This window comes from Myotis lucifugus, unplaced genomic scaffold, assembly GCF_000147115.1.
Source record: "Myotis lucifugus unplaced genomic scaffold, Myoluc2.0 scaffold_368, whole genome shotgun sequence".
NCBI lineage: Eukaryota > Metazoa > Chordata > Mammalia > Chiroptera > Vespertilionidae > Myotis > Myotis lucifugus.
The window spans coordinates 909,213-924,318 of NW_005871416.1; the positions used below are offsets into that span (position 1 = coordinate 909,213).

Genomic DNA, 15,106 nt, shown 5'->3' on the forward strand with positions numbered 1-15,106 from the left:
AAGGTAGACGTGGCCTCCCCTCTGCCACATCGGGGTACAGGCCAGGGACAGTGTGGGCTCCCCTCTGCGGGGTACAGGCGGGGGCTAGTGTGGCCTCCCTCTGCCACATCGGGGTACAGGCCAGGGATAGTGTGGGCTCCCCTCTGCGGGGGTACAGGCGGGGGCTAGTGTGGGCTCCCTCTGCGGGGTACAGGCAGGGGCTAGTGTGGCCTCCCTCTGCGGGGTACAGGTGGGGCTAGTGTGGGCTCCCTCTGCGGGGTTCCGGGGGGGGGTAGTGTGGCCTCCCTCGGCGGGGTTCCGGGGGGGGCTAGTGTGGCCTCCCTCTGCGGGGTACAGGCGGGGCTAGTGTGGGCTCTGAGGGACATGTGCGCCGCAGTGTGTCGCCCCGAATGGGGTTGGCAGCAGCTCCGAGCGATGAACACGGTTCCCACCTTGGACCACACTGGTTCTGACTACAGTACAGAAAGCACCGCCCAGGGTTTGACGGTCCCACACCATGAGCCGCACTTGGAATTCCTACAGGAAACCAGTGATGGGACTGATTTTTTCTTAGAATCAAAATTTCTTGGGGAAAGTTCTCCATTTCACCCATCAGTTAATTTCAGAGTAAATGCTTTTAATTTTAAATCAGACATAGTATTTTAAGATTTTGAGTCTCAAACTGTTTTAAAAAAGAGAGAGCGAAAGGATTGGCAATCCCAGCACCACGCCATGAACTACGGGCACACGCCCTCCCAGAGGCACGCCTCACGCACAGTATTTCTGCGAGCGTCTGGGATTGACTTATTTCCTTGTCTTATGGCTCATTGTTCCCTGCTGCTTTGTATGCTTAGCGGCCTTTGAGCGGATGCTTGATACCATGAACTTGACTTTTGGGGTGCTGAATCTTTTTCTTATAAATACTATTCATTGTTGTTGTTTTTCTTGGATGGAGATGATTTATTTAGAAACCCTTTGATCGGTGTGGTCTTGCTTTTTAAAATGTGTCAGATGGAGCCAGACCGTGTCTAACCTGGGACTAGTTACCCCCCGTCCTGCTTCCCCCGCCAATGCACCGGGAGTGCAAGTCCCCAGAGTGGCTGCGGGGCAGGCGGGGCAGGCGGCCCAGAGCCCGGTGCTCCCGGCCCTACAGATGGTCCTGGCTGTGGTCCGGAGCCGCTGGCCACAGGCAGGTGCTGCTCCGCTCTCTGCTAGGGAACCCCCTGAGGAGGGCGGGGGCTCGCTCTGGGCAGCTACCCCCTTTCTGGCACCTCCAGGGCCACTCTTAGCCTGGAGGTTCACAAAAGGAAGTCGCATGTCAGGGTTCTATCATGTTTCCCTCGGGCCGGCCTGAGTGACTGTGGGCGAGTCCCTTGGAAATCACACACACCCCCCCCCCCCCCGCCCTGGAAGGTGATTAAAACGCCCTCAGCTTCCCGGGCACGCTAGGCAGGCAGAGCCCCTTCCGACCGGACTCGGGACCAGGTCCCCGAACTCCTGCGGGGAGTGAACTGTGTGTGCCCGTCGTGTCTGAGCACAAGTGGAAGCGCACCCGGCTCCCCTCCTGGCGGCGCCCCAACAACCTGACCGGCCACCCGCCAGGATGAAGCTCCTGTCCCAGGTGCCCTCGAACCGTTAGTGCGTGTTCTGCGCTTCTCAATGGCCAGGTGATGCGAACCGATGCATTTTCTTTAACGTTTCAGAAACAAGTTCTTTTAGAGAAGAAAATGGCTTATCACTTACAAAAAATGCAACAAAATGGCCTCAGAAGAGAAGACACGGGGAAGAATACACCAGACTACAGAGGACAGGAGGGCGCGTGCTCTGAATGTAAGCGCTCGCGGCAGCGGTGCTTCTGTGGAGAGCACGTTGCTGTGTGTGGATGGAAATGCTCCTGTAAAACGGGGCTTGCTCTCCTTGCTCTGTACCAGGCGCAGCTCTAGATGTTCCCCTATTCCGTTCAAGGTGAAGAGTAGACATGTGTGTAAAAACACACCAAAATAACCTTACAGCGTGGTTCAGTAGACAGGGCTGCCTACGCTGCAATTCTAACCAATTTCTCTAGACGTAAAGTCCTGTCTTCTTTGCTGCTACAGTGGTTCTCAACCTTCCTAACGCCGCGACCCTTTCATACAGTTCCTCATGTTGTGGTGACCCCCAACCATAAAATTATTTCCGTTGCTACTTCATAACTGTAATGTTGCTACTGTTATGAATCGTAAGGTAAATATCTGATGTGCAGGATGGTCTTAGGCGACCCCTGTGAAAGGGTCGTTCGACCCCCAAAGGGGTCGCGACCCACAGGTTGAGAACCACTGCTAACACCTAAAAAAGTTGCATGAAAGATAAAGGCCAGGATATGCCAACCGAGTTTTCTGCGATGTCGCCAGCCAGAAAGAACAGCAGTCAGTACCGGAGACAGAGCAAGGGAAGGAGGAGGGCTGAGGACTTAGAGAGGGAAGGGGAGTGAGGGAATGGGAGGGAAAAAGGACATGGAGAAAGTTTAAGGCAGGAACATCAGGCCACGACTTGGCCAGGCCCGATCTCTACTGGATTCCTTTCATAGATAACGTTATAAAACTATTGGGGACTTTATCACATCAATTTAATTCATAACATGAATATTTCATGGCCAGAACACAAAGATGTAGACTCGTTTTAATGATCTGTGACCCTGTAGTATCGGGAACACACGGTCACCCCCCATGCAGCCATCAGCACAGCATCCCAGCCAGCCAGCCTCTGCCCCCTGGTCCTGTGTCCAGGTGAGCGCCTACCTGTGTCACCCCCGTAAGCCCCTAACTGGTCTCCACCGGCTCTCCATGTAACCCACTTCAAACCCATTTTTAAACGACGACGTAACGATGCTTTCAACTCTCCTGACTGTTTCTGTTCCTGGCCCCACAACTTAAGGAGCCCAGGACCTCTCAAACGGAGCTCTGCCTTTGTAGGCAGCCGGTCCTCTCATTGATCGCCGTCTAGAGTCCTCACCAAGTCTAATGTTTTTCTGTATTTCCTGTGTCTCCTTGAAGGCAGCTGTGATCTAGTCGCTAACATGTCCAGGCTCTTGAGCCAGATGCGAGAGTCCACGCCCCGCTTTACGGCGTCCCTACCAGGCAAATAGCTGGAAGGTCACTTCACTCCTCTGAGCCTCACTGCCATCATGTGGAGACAAAGCGCATACTCCTGTTTAAACGTTCTGGCCCACAGTGAGCACTCAAGTCAGTTCACTGTCCAATCAAGTGAGATGAAAGGCTGCTCCTAAAACACACATCACCTTCCGTATTTCCAGGCCTCCCCTTCCCAGTCTCCTCAGCCTGGTCTGCACGCTCACTGACCAGCTCTCCAAACCCGGCTGTGAAGTCAGCTCCAGAAAGCTGTCCTGAATAGACCCAGCTGGAGCGTCCCTCTCCTTGGAGTCCCTGCAGTGCCCTGGGTCATTCTTTTTCCTTTTTGATGCATTCAAGCCGCATTGTTATTTTATTTTTTAATTCATCCTAGAAAGAGGAAGGGAGGGAGAGAGGGAGGGAGGAGGGAGGAGGGAGGGGAGGGAGGGAGTAAGGGAAAGAGAAACATCGATGTAAGGAAGATCAATCGGGTGCTTCCCGTACAATGCCCGACTGGGAATCGAACCCACAACCTGGGCATGTGCCCTGACCGGGAACCCAACCCACCATCTTTTGGTGCACAGAACGATGGTCCAACCCACCAAGCCACACGAGCCAGGGCTGCTTTGTGCCATCCTTGACCCACGTGTTACAGACTCCCAGCCACCTTCACCAGTCCTCACATTGCAACCTCGGTGTTTCTCGGGCACCTAGCATTCTATGCATGTATGTATGTATAGACTACATGTATGTTTGCTGAATGAGCTAATTCGATCAATTCAGCTCATTGGGATAATAACAGCAATGCCCCACTTCAGAAATCACTTCAGTAACTATACATATTCCTTCCTCATCAACTGGGAACTTTCTCACTTAGTAGGAAAAGGAGTTTCAAGTGGGCATTTTAAACCCTTGTTACCTCAAATCCCCCTTTTGTGAAGAAGTAGGTTAGAGGTGAATGTATGCTATGGAGGCAACATGTTTCTCAGAGGACATGAAAGCATAGCTCGGTAGTGATGTCGTCCCCACCAAGCACACGGCTCCAGGGGCACAGAGAGGGCAGGAAGGGCCCATTGAGGGGACCTGCTCCGGTGGGGACGGATGGCTCTGCTGTCATCTCTCTGACGAACCCCTGAGCGCACCGTGAGGACCCTCCCCTTGCATGGCGAGGACCGGGAGCTAGTAGAATCTTCTCTGTCACAAACAAGGGGTAAGTGTGGATGTGGCTGCCTATGCCGGGCTGTGGGCCCGTCTCAGGACTGCAGTGGCCACGCTGGGCTGCTGGTGCGCTCCCCACAGAGAGGAAACTGCACTGTCCACTCGAGCTGGGGTAGCCTCTCCTCTGGGCCAGGAGAAAACACTGGCTCTCATTTATTTATTTTTTATTTAAACTAAAAAAAAAATAATTCATGCAGATCTCCCTCCCCCCACTCCTGCCTCTGGCAACCACCAACCTGTTCTCTGTATCTACGAACTTGGCTTATTTACTTACTTTCAGATCGCACACAGGAGAGAGATGGTCTGATATTTGCCTTTCTCTTCTGTCTTATCTTACATAGCGTAATGCCCTCGAGGTTCATCCATGTGGCTGCAAGTAGCAAGATTTCATTCTTTTTTATGGCTAAATAATAGTCCATATTTTATATATATCACATCTTCTTTTTTATTATATATATGTGTGCGTGTGTGTGTGTATGTGTGTGTATACATATATATATATGTGTGTATATGTGTGTGTGTGTGTGTATACACGCACACACACATATTATTGTTGAAATTATTATAGATGTTTCCCATTTGCCTGCCTCCACCAGCCCGGTACCCACCCCCCAGGTCTTCACCACCCTATTGTCTGGGTCCATGGGCTCTGTCCCTCGTTTGATCAGAAGGGATACTCTTTCAAGACCTGTCGTTGTCTTCCTTTCACATCTCCCCAGCTCCTCATTGCCTCCCCACTGGCCCACTGGCAATTAGCATAGAATTTAATTCCTCGGGCCAGGAAAAGGGGGTCTATCTTGGGTAATTCTGTCTTCACCATTATTAAAAATAAGTGTTTTCTTACATTTCTTTAAGCTTATATTCCAATGAGGAAAAAGAAGGCTTCTGAAGACATAAAGACAATTTACACTGTTGGCGACCAAAAACCAAATAAAGGAGGCTATGGTAATTGATTAGTGAGATAAGAAATACTAAAAAGTAATTTGGGAAAAGGCTGGCTTTAGATGCCCCTTTTGCTTCAATGGAGATACATCCTCTATTCTCTGTTGTCCAATGACTGGTTGAGAGGGTTTCTTACCAGAATTTGATCTCTAACTACTGATTTAGTGTTTCAAACTTAACACGATAGCATCATTTTAGAAAAATTCAGTGAAGGTTCAGCGCCATTAAACAAACAGTACAGGAAACATAACAAATTGCAAAGTAATTTTATAATACTCAAAACGATTTTAGGAAACTCTGAAGTGAGTCATAAATTAAGTACGTGAACTGCAAAGCCACCGTGAAGTTATTTAGCTCATACCGTACTATGTCACGTGTCTGTCAGAGCTCACCCGAACCCAGCAGGCAGCCTCAACATCCTCCAAATCAGCGGTGGCCAACCTTTGGGACCCCACGGACCACCAGTTGGCAACCACTGCTCCAAATGTTACACGATCAAAAGTACAAGACTGTTCAAAATGGAACACTGATCTCCTCCCACAATTAAATTTCCGGGGGAAAGTAACATGTGACAGTTAAGTCCCTGTGTGCTTATCAGTTAGCATCTAAAGAATAAAATCCAAACTCTTTCCTCCCTGAGCCTGTAATTCGATGAGTCTCATCAGGATTCAGAAACCTGGGAAGAGACAGGGCGGCCTTGGGGGCAGCTGAGTGTCACTCAGAACCACTGAGGTCAAGGTCATACATCTTGAAGCTCCATGGATCCCACTTTTATTTTTTTAAATATATTTTTAATTGATTTCAGAGAGGAAGGAAGAGGGAGAGAGAGAGAAAAAGAAACATCAACGATGAGAGAGAATCATTGATGGGCTACCTCCTGCACACCCCCTCCTGGGGATTGAGCCTGCAACCCTGTGACCTTGACCTGAATCGAACCTGGGACCCTTCAGTCCACAAGTAGACGCTCTATCCACTGAGCCAAACCAGCTAGGGCAGATCCCACTTTTAAATTCCAAAGACTTTTGCATAAAACACCAAAGGGGTCTTACAACGAACACAATGATGACACCACTGGCCCCACGTCTACTAAAATGTAGAGCCTGAACCTAAATTCTCAATGTCTAAAGCAATTATCTCACCCACAGTGACCTTCTCAAACTCAGGGATTTAATGCAGCCCAGGCTGGTCTTACTGATATTTATAAAAACAAACTCAGTGGTATTGAACGAAAAGATGCTAAATGGAAAATCTTGTTTTCAGCCTCACCAGGCTGCCAGTCTAGCTGGCACAACTGTCAGGGGATCAGACCTATAAATTTAAGTCTAGTTGGGAGGCATTTTCCACGAAAAGATGAATTCTGAAAGTGCAGTGGTACCTATCGGGCACGGGGTGGGGGTTGATCTATCTAGTCTCTGCTCTAAGAAGAGTGGCATGGGAGCCATTCTTTTTTTTTTAAGATATTTTTATTGATTTCGGAGAGGAAGAGAGAGGGGGAGAGAAAGAGAAACATCAATGAGAGGGAAAATGCTGCTGCACGGGTACGTGGTATGTAAAATGGTAAAACCACTTTGGGAAACACTTTGGCATTTCTTAAAAATTACACACACACACACACACACACACACACACACACAGAAAAAGGAACAAGTTTTAATACATGTGACATTGTGTTAAGTGAAAGAAGCCAGGCAAAAATTAAGAGTACATCCTCTAGGATTCCATTCATGTAAAATAACATTGTGTGAGAGGCACAGAGCAGTAGTGTTCAGGGATGGTAAGAGCAAGATGGATGGACTACAAATGTGGTTGAAATCTTTTGAGGGTATTGGGAGTGTTATTTTGATTTCAGTGATGGTTTCACAGCTATAGACATTTTAAAATTGATAAAATCATTTAAATAAGTACAGTTTTTTATACTTCAATCATACTTCAATAAGTTGTTGGGTTTTGTGTTGTTGTTTTTTAAAAAAACAACCTAGTGTTTTTTTTCTTTCATTTATGTTTAGAACAGACAATAGGTGATCGTCAATCTCCAAGTACATCCAAGAATGTTACCAGAAACTCATCAAATCCAGCTATGTTTCGCGATAACGGTACTGAACAAAAGGTATGAAATGATGCCCCAAACTTTTGTATGGTGAACAGTAATTTACCTGGCGAACGTTCACCTCTGTGAACTCTCTCTTTCACTACTAGCAGGGCACTGACTATTGAGGAATATCAGGGTCTGTTCTTGAGATCTGACCCTTTTCCTTGACACTGCTGAGTTACCTTTGTGTAAACTCATTCTATAATTTAGGAGAAACTAACCTAATCAAACATTTAGCAATTATAATCACAGCTAATATTTGCTGAGCATCTACTGTTGGCAAAGCTCTGTGCTAAGCCAGAGGGGAGGGAGAATGAGAGAATGGGGTCACACAGGATACAAAGATAAGCAAGACAAGCACTTGAGAACTCTGTCTAGCAGGCCAGAGAGACACAGCAAAATGTTTTTACAATAAAATGAGATTCTGGGATGATGAATTTTATTTTGATTCTAAGCAATGTGTTCAGTAAGCATTAGATTAGGTTAGAGCAGATTGGATTATCTTTCCCTGAAATAAACTGAGTGACTCTAAACTTTTAGAACCGACCATTGAATGGACTCCATGATTTAAACAAAACATAGGATATTAGAAGAGGAACAAATTTGTACATTGCTATATGCCGAACTCAATTTCAAAATAGTTAGATTTGAGATTCCCGTGAAAGGTGTCCAAGAAAGTTGGTAAGACCTATTGTTCCTGAAACAATTTTCATGAGAGAATTAGGAGATAAAGGGGTGAAAACAAATCTGTATTTGGTTCATAGAAGGCAAAATCTTTTCCAGTATAGTCACCAATAAATGTTTTTTTCTCTTTAATGTTGTACCACATAGAAAGATGGATTGATAACTAGAAAATCAAGTACTACCAATGGCAAAGGTAAGAAAATGAAAAAAATATAACTGTCTTGTTGTTTATTAAGAATATAATTATGGTTTCACCATACTTTTTCAAGCTATTTGTTTCACCTGATTATAAAAATGGTGGTTATCTTAGAAAATAAAGCATGGTGTAAGATGGCTGATGATTATAGATGGTATAATTAGCCCAAGTACCTGAGTGATTGCTTTGTGAGTGTGGCTTTTGAAATTGGCCAAGTGTGGAAATGAGGGTCCCAGTATGGCTGTGTATCGTGACAGGCAGAGTAAGTTACTGACACTTTATGGCTCAGCAGGTTACAGTAATGTGTCCCCAGGAAGCAGTGCCAGCAACCCCGCCAGACAGCACCTCCAATTTCCCTTATCCCCTTGAGTGGAATGTACATTAAAGAAATAATTAGGCCCTAACCGGTTTGGCTTAGTGGATAGAGTGTTGGCCTGCAGACTCAGGGGTCCCAGGTTTGATTCCGGTCCAGGGCATGTACCTGGGTTGCGGGCACATCCCCAGTGGGGAGTGTACAGGAGGCAGCTGATTGATGTTTCTCTCTCATCAATGTTTCTAGCTCACTATCCCTCTCCCTTCCTCGCTGTGAAAAATTAATAAAATATATTTTTTTAAAAAAAGAAATATTTAGAGGGAAGGCGGGGCAGGAGGAGATTAACCAAAGAACATATGCATGTATGCATTACCTCTGACACAAAAAATAGGGTGGTGAAGGCCTGGGGCGGGGCGGGAACTGGATAGAGGGGAGTAATGGGGGGGGGGGGAATATCTGTAATACTCTCAACAATAAAGGTTTTCTGGTGTGTTTTTAAAAAAGTACATTTTTATTGCCTTCAGAGAGGAAGGGCAAGGGAGAGAGATAGAGAAAGAAACATCAATAATGAGAGAGATTCATTGATTAGCTGCCTCCTGCACGCCCCCTACTGGGCATGTGCCCTTGAGCAGAATCGAAGCTGGGACCCTTCAGTCCAGAGGCCGATGCTCTATCCACTGAGCCAAACCAGCTAAGTTTTTATGTGTCTTGTTAGATTTCTGGAAGTCCCTAAAAAGTTCCTTCCTTACACAAATCTAAATATACAAGCAGAAAACATCACACGTCTCCACCCAGCGGCCAATGATGACCTCAATTCAATACCGTCAGATGCATCGTCTTCCTGCCCCCGTTCACCCAGGAACAAAACCGCGTTATCTGGGACTCTTCCTCTTTCTTGTAGTTTGCATCCCAAAGTGGTCTCTTTCTGTCCAATCTGCCCTCTTTATTTCCCTGGCCCTCTCCTCTGCTCCATTCTTACAGCTCCTGCCCAACGTTAGTCCCCTTCCTCCCACTCTTCCTCCTCCCCTTCATGCACCATGCATTTGCTGTGAAAGCGTTCTTCCTAAGAAAACAGCCTTGGGCCCAGCTGGCATGGCTCAGTGGTTGAGTGTCGACCTATGAACCAGGAGGTCATGGTTCGATTCTGAGTCAGGGCACATGCCCAGTGTGGGGCATGCAGGAGACAGCTGATCCATGATTCTCTCTCATCATGGATGTTTCTATCTCTCTCTCCCTCTCCCTTCCTCTCTGAAATCAATGAAAATGTATTTTTGAAAAAACACACGAACAACAACAAAAACCCAACAGCTTTGGTCATTCAAGTTGTTAGAAGTTTTTCATTGCAGACTGAATGACGTGAAAAGTGTTCCAGGCCATGGTCTGTGGTTACTTATAGGGATTAAGCTGGTCGTAATATTAAATAAATTAGGAACAGAAGTTAAGGATTTGAGACTTTTCCTTGGAACCGATGGTGAACCACTGGAAATCTGTAGTCAGTGATCATCGAAAAAGGCCATGCTATCATTTCATTGTATTTTATTTTATTTTATTTTATTTTATTTTATTATTTTATTTTATTTTATTTTATTTATTTTATTTTATTTTATTTTATATTTTATTTTATTTTATTTTATTTTATTTTATTTTATTTTCCATGCTATCCTTTTAGATACTTCTTTAACTCAGACAAATCCCCCATATGGTAATCCAGTGACTGTGATAGCTCAGCAGGGAGAACACTGGATCAATTCTACTCATTAATATTCACCCAGGCCTAGTGGTCAGCAAACTGCGGCTCACGAGCCACATGCAGCTTTTTGGCCCCTTGAGTGTGGCTCTTCCACAAAATACCGACTTCTGCGCATGGGCCACGAAGTTTCAATCGCACTGTACGTGCGCCCGCACGTGGTATTTTGTGGAAGAGCCACACTCGAGGAGCCAAAGAGCCACATGTGGCTCATGAGCCACAGTTTGCTGACCACTGGCTTAGTGGATAGAGTGTTGGCCAGAAGGGGTTCAATTCTGGTCAAGGGCACATACCTAGGTGGGGATGGCAAATGTGGGGGGTCACCAATCGATATGTCTCTCTCACATGGACGTTTCTCTCGCTCTGGCTCTTCCCTTCCACTCTCTCTAAAAACCAGCGGGAAAATGCCCTCAGGTGAGGATTAACACAGTACACTCGCCCCTGCTCCAGCAGTCTGACCTGCTCTGTGTAAAAGCATCGCGTTTTCTTTCTAGGTGCCGCGTTCACCTCAGCTCCAGGCACTCTTCTTTCTGCTCAGAATTCACCCACAAGAAATGTTCACAAATCCTCACAGTCTTATCTGGGGCCTACAAAAGTTGACGAATACAACATTTCTTTTGGCACACGTACAAACGTAATGAATGAGGTACCATTCTAAGACCATCCTTGGAATCAAAGCATGTCGTTCGCAAAGGGACCACGCAGAGTGGAGCTCGGGCAGGTGCTGGGGAACAGGCTTTCTAGCATCCCTGCCCGACACAGCGTTTCCTCCTGGCGAGGGCGGCACTGGGGGGTCTCGCCTCTGGAAAGAATGGCATTTCTGCTGAGCACCTAACTGCCTTCGGGAAGTGGGAATTTGCTCTGCACGAAGGCAGGGGGTCTTCCATAGGAGCCTTGAGCGCTGAATTTCTCATGGACCCCCCGGAACACTGACTCGGTTGGGTGTTTTTCGTTGCCAGAGAAGAGAACAGGTTCAAGCCAGGTCCTCCAGCAGGAGAGCGAGCACGAGGGCCACTGTGCATGGAGTTCCCCACACCCGCCCGTGCCTTCCCCCGACTGGGCCTACAGGGGGTCAGACCCGCCCGTGCCTCCCCCCCGACTGGGCCTACAGGGGGTCAGACCCGCCCGTGCCTTCCCCCGACTGGGCCTACAGGGGGGTCTTTTTGTCATAAATCTTAGATGTGAGCACAAACACATTCTGAGTCCCAGTGGCTGAACAGGTCACCAAGTGGGTGAGTGCTCCTGTGGCCCTCCTATGATGCCACTGTGCTGTTTCAAATTCTGTAAGTGACAGATGTGATCGAAACAGCACACCATGGACAGGCATCTTAAAAACTGACATGTAAGGGATGTCCTCCAAACCTTAGATTTCTGCAGGGCAGTGTGTAGATGGAGCTGAGGCTCTGATCCCGGGGAACCCTCTGAGGGAATCTGTTTGTTTCGTTGCTTGTGTTACACAGAAGGACATCAACGCTTCTTGGAATAAAAAACAAAACAGGAGACCGAGCTATGGCTACGACGCAGGTAAACACCAGCCCAGCCACTGGGTAAACACGCAGTCTTTTCACTCATCCTTTCCGCCAACACTTACTGGGCTCCAATTCGTGCCGGGTCTGGGGCTGAAGGAAGAAAACCCAGGGTTCTCACCCAGGGCTGTGCCCGTGAAGTGGGGGGACAGGCCTGCCGATAACGGGGCACAATGCAATAAGTACGGTAAAGACTGCGTGTGCACACACATCGGGGCAATAGAGAAACAGCCGGAGATTTACTGACTCCGCAGATGGTGAGCAAGGCTTCCCGGGGGGCTAACGCAGGCTGAAGGAGACCAGAGAGACACGTGACAGGAAGGCAGAGGGTCCTCCCGACAAAGGACGCAGCACAACAAGGACTCGGAGGCACGGAGACGGGGTCCATGAGGGAGTTATAAGTGTTTCTGTGTGTTTGGACCACAGTCTATACCTGAAAGACCAGCTGAGAGGACGCTGGCCAGGGAGGTCAGAACAGCAGAGTGCAGGTGCATGCTATGCCTTGCTAAAGGAGGGTTGGCGCTTCATGACAGTGAGTTTCTGCAGACTTTAAAACTAGGCCGGGACAGCAGAGAATAGACACCCACTGCAGGGGAGTAATGGCAGTTGTATAAGTTGCTAGGGAAGGGTACCGACTGTAATTTTCTTTTTCTGATAAACAGGACTACAGGATCCTGACCCAGTCCCAAATACTTTCCCTCCACCATTTTTCTCAAACATGTAAGTATCTAAGGACATTCATGTGTCGTTGTAAGTTAGTATTTTCATAATCACACAAGTTCTAGTCCACCGTGAACGGTATGCCACTGGGACGTAGTGAAGGCTCCGTCTGCGGGTCCCGCTCAGCACTAAGCTCAAATGCTGGAGTAGACAAGGGGGTGTTCTTCCTTCCCCGCCTGCCTCTCCGCTCCGCGGCCCCACACTCTCCCTGGGGGATTTTCAGGCAGACGTGTTTTATGCAGTTTATACAGGTATGTTCTATCACTCCTCTGAGTAATAAAGCATGTGGGTCAGTACAGGAGGAGGAGGAGAAATGGGTGGGTCTTGGAGGTGGGTTGACAAAAATAAAGTTTATTCTTCCTTTTGAGTTTCTGTAGAAAAACTCTCAGATATAAAGGGGAGACACTGGTCAGAAATGATCAGAAATTTGAGAAAAGTTTCCATAGATTTTTGGCCTTAAGTAATAACTCAATGATCCCCTTTCTTGACTTTACAGGCAACAGAATTACCTACAAAAAAAAGTACGTATCATAAAATCCATTGATAAAGTAGCATATTAATAATACTTTCTACTGGGTCATAATAGGAAAAGAGCTGTGAACCAAATAATGAGTAATCCTCTCTGGCTATCAGTCTCTCTCTTTGCCCTTATTTTCTTCTTTAATGTTTCCTTTTGGTTAATTCTTGGATTTTGTAGGGGTCTAGAGTTCTTACCAAAGGGGATGCTGGCCTTGCAGGAAGGGGTCTCATGGGGATAGAAGGGACAGGGGCGTTAAGGGACCTGCCCATTATAAGGACATCATCAGACACACACACCCACTCTCCCATGGGAAACCGTTAGTGCAGACTTGACTGATAGGCTGGGATGCCTGGGTCTGTCCCTCGCCATGTTCATAGGAAGAGGGCTAGTCACCCATGAAAGTCACATAAAAAGGCACCTGGTCACCCATCAACTGAGACATGCGGCAGACAGACAGGAGGGTAGGTTTATAAGTCACAACCAGGTAGGAAAGAACAAGGGGTTGGAGGACAACACGCACTCTGGTATGCTTTTACCGCATGGACACCTGCTCAGTTCATAGTAAGTGGAGCAAATACAAAAGCTTTGATTCCAGGGAATATTTCTCAGTTTAATATCATAATGGGATAGAATGGAACTGAAAACTAGATTCTATTTTCCATAGTTCACTACATAGAAAACTTTAGGAATATCTCTTTTTCGCATCTCAAGGTTGGAAACACTTCCTCCCACCTAGCCAAAGAATGACACTGCAGATCTGTGGCCTATTGCCTCTGATGATAAGAAACACAATATACTCGTTTATTGAATGTCCTCCTTTGTATGTGTTAGTGGATTAGGGCAATTACTTCCTCTGTGAAAATTTAGATTTTATTCTTAATGTAGTTGATTTAGGATACGATTATATGAGACAAGTATTAGGCAACATATGCTGTCATCCAACAGATGTTGTACAATCAGTGAAAAAGTTATCTCTAGGAAATTAAAATGATTAGAGCAGGAAAAAAATGGCTGTCCCTGGGGTGCCTCCAAACACCCTCAAATGCATCAGGAGAGAGTATGCTACGTACGTGTTACCTTTTCGTTGAATGTTGGCCTGAAACGTGGAGAATGCCATGCTAACGTCAGGCAATGTTGGGGATGTGAACAGCCTCATGACAAGAATCCTATCGTTCACCTTGTACCTATACAAAGCCTTGCGTGCTCTGCTGCCAATTCCTGTTTGCAGCCTTTATGTCTTAAAAGTAATAACAATTTAAAAACAGTCTACTAGCTTATGACAGGCAACAAATCGAGATTTTGCAAGCCCAAAGGAGATTCTCAGTCATCAGAGGTACGTAGCGTGTTCTGCTTCTACTCTTGTCCTGGCCTCTGAGGAAATGGCCATCCTTCGGTTTATATTTCCCGCTCAAAAGGAGAAGTTCTCCAACTCCCGACCCTGGCTCGGCCCTCCTGACTCTTACAGACCCAGTTCTAGCTCGGCCCTTGTTTTCTATCTAAGCTAATGGTGCCTCCATTGCATCATCTTTTCTCAGCCTTCCTACCCAAGACACGCTGCACTGATACTCTCCTGTTGGGTACAAAGGCATTCAATCTCCACAAAGCATTCACTCTAGGTTTTCTACCAAATGACCCTTGACAACGAGCTGTCGTCACCACAGATCACAGGCTCATCCCTGCATCAGGAACGGGGCAGAGAGACGAAATGTCTCCCATCCTCACATGGTAGCTGGCAGGCGCTTCTACAGGCACCCACGTGTTTTCACAACATCAGTTTTGAAAATACTTTGTTAGAAATAATCTGGTGTCTTTTTAGAAATCTGCTGGGTCATAGACACGATGCTGCTTCTTGCTGAAATACTTGCATGTTAGGATTCTAGAGAGCAATTTGGTGACTTTCTTTCTTCCTTTCTTTTTAATCAAAAAGTCAGCTATCCCAGCAAAATAAAATGTTGGGGTCAGGGAGAGTTCAGCAGGAATGTGAATCAAATGGAAACATCTATAAAAATATTTTACAGTAGAACAGATGAAACCAACTTGAAATTAATCAGAAGGTCTCAATAGA

General features: G+C 46.7%; 1 protein-coding gene across 1 annotated transcript in view; it reads left to right on the top strand.

The window, feature by feature from the left end:
• FSIP2 (fibrous sheath interacting protein 2) overlaps nt 1-15,106 on the top strand; it is a 60,145-nt gene that overhangs the window by 11,386 nt on the left and 33,653 nt on the right. Inside the window, 2 exon segments of the mRNA XM_014466932.1 lie at nt 1,683-1,809; nt 10,770-10,909. Coding sequence (XP_014322418.1) covers nt 1,683-1,809; nt 10,770-10,909 — 267 coding nt within the window.